The sequence below is a fragment of the Capsicum annuum genome, unplaced genomic scaffold (genome assembly GCF_002878395.1).
Source record: "Capsicum annuum cultivar UCD-10X-F1 unplaced genomic scaffold, UCD10Xv1.1 ctg4479, whole genome shotgun sequence".
In the NCBI taxonomy this organism is placed as follows: Eukaryota; Viridiplantae; Streptophyta; class Magnoliopsida; order Solanales; family Solanaceae; genus Capsicum; species Capsicum annuum.
Window position 1 is genome coordinate 2,142 of NW_025852349.1, and position 5,040 is coordinate 7,181.

General features: G+C 37.7%; 1 protein-coding gene across 1 annotated transcript; it reads right to left on the reverse strand.

The window, feature by feature from the left end:
- Positions 1–264: 264 nt before the first annotated feature.
- On the reverse strand, positions 265–2,483 carry LOC124892206 (putative late blight resistance protein homolog R1A-10). The gene is made up of 3 exons (XM_047403581.1): positions 1,656–2,483; positions 805–1,566; positions 265–717 (listed from the first exon to the last, which is right to left on the reverse strand). The coding sequence occupies exons 1-3, from the start codon at positions 2,481–2,483 to the stop codon at positions 265–267; spliced, it is 2,043 nt and encodes a 680-aa protein (XP_047259537.1).
- Positions 2,484–5,040: the final 2,557 nt, after the last annotated feature.

The following is a 5,040-nucleotide window of genomic DNA, read 5'->3' on the forward strand; positions in this document are numbered from 1 at the left end:
AGCTACTGGAAATTAAATTATCCAAATACACCTCCATCACTTCTTCCACACTCATCATCTCTGTCTGTTCAACAAGTCCTTCGGCATGCCAATATTTTTTCAACAAATCTGTCTCCATTGTTGTGTCCTTAGGAAAACGTGCAAGGTAAAGTAAGCAGGGTTTCAGATGACATGGTAAATGGTCATAACTTAATTCTATAACCTTCATCACTACTGAGTCTATAACCTTCATAACATCAACCTCACTGTTCAAACTAAAAGAATTCAAATTATTTCGAACTTCAAGCCACTCAGGTTTTTTCTTTTCCCTCCCATGACTCCAGAAATCAGATCAGCCATCAAAGAAATTCCCTTACAATTTTCGGCTATTTCTTTTCCAACATCCAATAGTTCATCTGGGCAACAGTCATTTCCAAATGCCCTTTTCTCCAATAACTCCCAACTTTCTTCTGGCCTTAGCAAACGAAGGTTAAGAGGATCAGTGCTGTGCTTTCCATACAAACCCACTTCCATATCTCGAGATGTCAAAATTATTCTACTTCCATTCTCAACTAGAGGAAAAGGTCTTGTTAACTTATCCCATGCATCAGTATCCCACAAGTCATCTAAGACAATAAGATACCTCTTTCCAATCAGATGTCTCCTTAGCTCATCAGCAACATCAATATTCTCACTCAATTTTGAATCAGGGCAAGTAACTTGATTATAAACTTTCTCCTACAAATTTCTTTTGTCGTATTCTTGGCCAACTGTGCACCATGCACAAATGTCGAAACGTCTAGAAACGGACTCATCATTGTATACTTTGTATGCCAAAGTAGTTTTGCCCGAACCCGGCATACCAATGATTGAAATGACATCTAGATCTTTCGCTACATTGGTGAGCTTACTTATTATCGACTGTGTCTCCTCCTCAAAACCTTCAACTATTTTGCCAACTGTCAATGACTTACTTTCAACTGGCTTCTTGGGAGAGTTAACAACAATGAGGCTCTTGTTCTTGGGAGCCTTCTCAGGTAAATTGGAGACTTCTTCTTTGATAGGATTGATCTTTCTTATGGTAATGGGAAGTGAGAAAATAAGATGTAAGAGACCATTGTCTCTTACAATAATTGAATCAATGTCATCTTTTGCCCCATATGCTGCATGTAAAACACGTGCCCATAGATCTTTATACAATCTTTTATCAACATTCACAAAGAACAATCTTATGAATTCTAGGTCTTCTTTCACCAACTCAATTTCATCCTTTATCAATGAAATTGAATAAGCATTGGAGTCTAGCAAATCATTCAAGTGTATGTGTAGCAGACGCATAAAGAGTGGTCCATCGCTCATGGGGAAGCACCATTGACATGGGTCCGGGGCTTTCAGATAAACATATTTGAGATCTTCCTTGAGGTGTTCAATATTTTTCAACAAGTCTAGAGTTGCACGATTTGTTCCGTTGGTACTCCCTTTACTCTTTGATTTCTCTTCTATGTCGTGAACAAGAGTTGATACTTCCCTGGTAAGTGATCCAACATGAGCCAAAAGATCAAATAATTTGTCATGATCAATAATGTCCTTGGGCACATCAGTAGAATAATCAACAGGAACTCTATCATGACATGAATGTTTCGAGCCCCTGAATTGCTACGGGTAATAACAGTTACCATGTGCTCTTGCAGATGAATCAGATACTCTCTAAGAATGCCTGGAGAGATTTCCAGGAGTTGCTTGATGAAGCATGCAACTTCTGCTGAAGTTGAAGCTTTTAAATTTGTATAACATATGTGCATCACCCCCAATTCAATTGGAATAATCTTCAAGAGTAGATGAGTTAGCTTGAAGAGCCGAGAGCCTCTTTTAAATCGATCATCCCAAAGGAAGAGCCCAACTCTCTCAGCCATGAGTGGAAACTGAGGTAAGACATATTTAACAATATCTTGCTCAACGTAACCATTCACTACCAACCCATGGAAATCTCTCATGTTGCCGCACCCATTCTGAAGAATCTCATACTGAGTCACCAATGGAAAAAAATGTTCAGCAAGGATCTTGGATATATAATGGAGATTCAGGAGTAAGAAGTTCAACTGCTCGTCATTCATGGTGGCGCTTAGTTTAGAACGATGACATGAGCTAATACAATCACTGATATTATCCATGAGGCTTGGAAGGACATGATGAATGTTGAATTTACACTGGAGGTTGTTGTCAGCATCATTCAAAATTTGTCGAAGCAGATTCTCAACCACTTGTCTTGAAGCACTCATTGTATTTTCAAACTGTTCCAAATCGGAATAAGAGAGCTGGGCGAACGTACAAATAAATGCCAGCACAAACTTTAGCCCTTCGGTATGATCGGCCACGCTGACAACATTTTGATCTTCTTCATTCTTTAACCGCTCCATGAAATCCAGAATGTTGGAAATGTCCTTGAGAAGAGCAGACAATGATTCCTGCCAAATGACCAAACCAAGCTTTTTGTTGAATTTCATATCAGGAAGGAGAAATTAAATATGGGTTAGTACGATAGTGAAGTTTATCAATGATTTTGATGCATACTATTTTTGAGAGAAGTATTGAAAACACCCATAAACATGACACGAGTTATTGCTTACTATTTTTGAGATAAGTATTGAAAACACCCATAAACATGACACGAGTTATCACTTTAGTCCCCGAACTATTAAAAAGGGTTGCCTGGTGTAACACCCCGCATTTCGGGCTAGAATAAAAACCATGTCTCTTATGCGTTGATAATCCCAGAGCCTTAAATCCTATGCCAATTTGGCATGTTTATGTAGTATGTGAATCCATTTGAGCATGAATTTAGACCATAGAGGTCCTTCAACTCAAGGACGAGTTGAAACTATTTCGATCAATTAAGTTTTAGTGAACGTTGTAATTTGTGTCAGCTTCCATCGACTATAATTCTCTCTATATGTCAAATTAGAGATCCTACTATGTTTGAAATGATAGGTCTTCGAGTTAACGTTCCAACGATACTAATTTTGCTAAAATCCGACACCCGAGCAAGAAGTTATGGACTTTCAAAGTAGTATGCATCGCCTAACCAATCACACATGGCCATTGGAAAGAATATGCGATAGCATATGCGGTGCCTATGTAAATATAGGCGATATTATATGCGGCGCCTATGTAAATATAGGGGATATCATATGCGGTGCTTATGTAAATATATGCGATATTATATGCGGAGCATATCTTATGGTTTCAAGTGACTTAAACACTCCATTTTTGGGGCAAAATGGTCCTTTTACTACCCTTATTCAGCCATAAACATGAAATTCAGTCCCCAATTCTCCAAAATACATCCACATTCATCTAAAAATTCTCAAGAACACTCCCAAGGGTTTCAAACTAAAAACCCAAATAAATCAAGATTTGACCGTTGATTTTCAAAATTGATTAGAGATTCGGAATCCCCAATCCATAGGCTCCAAGAAGCACCCATTATTTTCCAAAATAGAGGTACACGGGCTTTTCGTAAATTCTCATGGGCATAGAAAAATCATGTTTTAGAATGGGGTTTTTGAATCTATGTATATATTCATGTATTAAATGTTTTAACATCATTGTTTTGGTGTTTTGAACTTCCCCAAAGTGATTTGAGAATATGAATGTATGAAACCATGTATTTAAGAATGAATTCTTGTTGAGAGCATGATTTTCGGTGAATTCCCTCTTTAGTGAATTTTTCAGATTTCTCATAGCATTTGAATTGTTTTGCAATGCATCCCTGAAAAGCACTATATGAAATGATTGAACGCTTGTTATGATTTTAAGGTGGATTTAAATCACTAAAGAGGGAATCTAGCATGAATGTCTAATGTTCATAATGCATGTAATGAAAGAGTGCATAGATTTACTAAAGGCACTAGACCACTATATGTTGATGAAGTTTTTGCATGATTTTGACTTGAGTTTCGAAACATGAAATCTTCTATATCAGTTGCATGTTTTTGGTGGTCTAAATTATGCTTTAAATGAAAGATTTAGCTGAATGTATTATGGCTCAGAAATCATGACTTGCAAGTCTTGATATGACGATACCAATTCAGACCAATGTCATATTAGACTCAGACTAATAGACATTTCAGACTATCATAATTTTAGACATTCAGAAAATTGCATGTACAGAAAAAGTTAAAACTGGGCATACAGAGATGTTAGGTGGTTCCCTGAAGAGGGCTTGAGTTCAAGCAACTCATTTCCTAAAACCGTGGTTTGCCGACCCGAGTATATTATTATACGCTGACTAAAATGTCATGTGGCATATCAGATTCAGGAACTCCAACCCTTGCAGCATACTCGGGTTTGAGGCTTACCCGCCGAGTCAATGGCAGATTCCATATCGCCCGTGGAATATCAGACTTGTAGGGGATACCACCTAACTCAGAAGTAATACACAGATCAGATTTTGAGATTTACAGAAAGGTTACATGTTTTCAGAAAGTGCCCATGTGTTTTTCAGAAACTTTTTTATGAATAATGTTTGATAAACATTTGCTATCATGTATTATATATTTATATATGTTCAATTACTCTATTTTGGATTGCTTCACGTGCCAGTACAATTGTGCTGACCCCTCCTTTCTCCCAGGTACAGAGGCGCAGTCTAGGGGTCCAGATCCTCAGTAGAGTCTACAGACAGGGTTGTCTCAGAGTTCAGTTGGTGAGCCTTCTTTTATTCGGAAGGCCTATTCATTTAGGTATTTATTTCAGTATGGCTTTCGATCTGTTGCGGGCCTTGTCCCAGTTATTCAGATAGTATGTTAGTAGAGATTTCATAGACTGTTGCAGATATTTATTAAATATTATAGGGCATGTTTTTAGGCCTTTAACTATTTTAAATTGTTGACTATGTTTCCGTATTATTGTGTCTATTCCATATTACTTTAATCATATGAATTATGTGCATGATTACCAGATAGATAGAGGGCATTCCGGGCCTTCGGATTTAGGAATGCTCATCATGACCAGGGCCCTGGTTTGGGTCGTGACAAACTTGGTATCAAAGCACGGTTCATG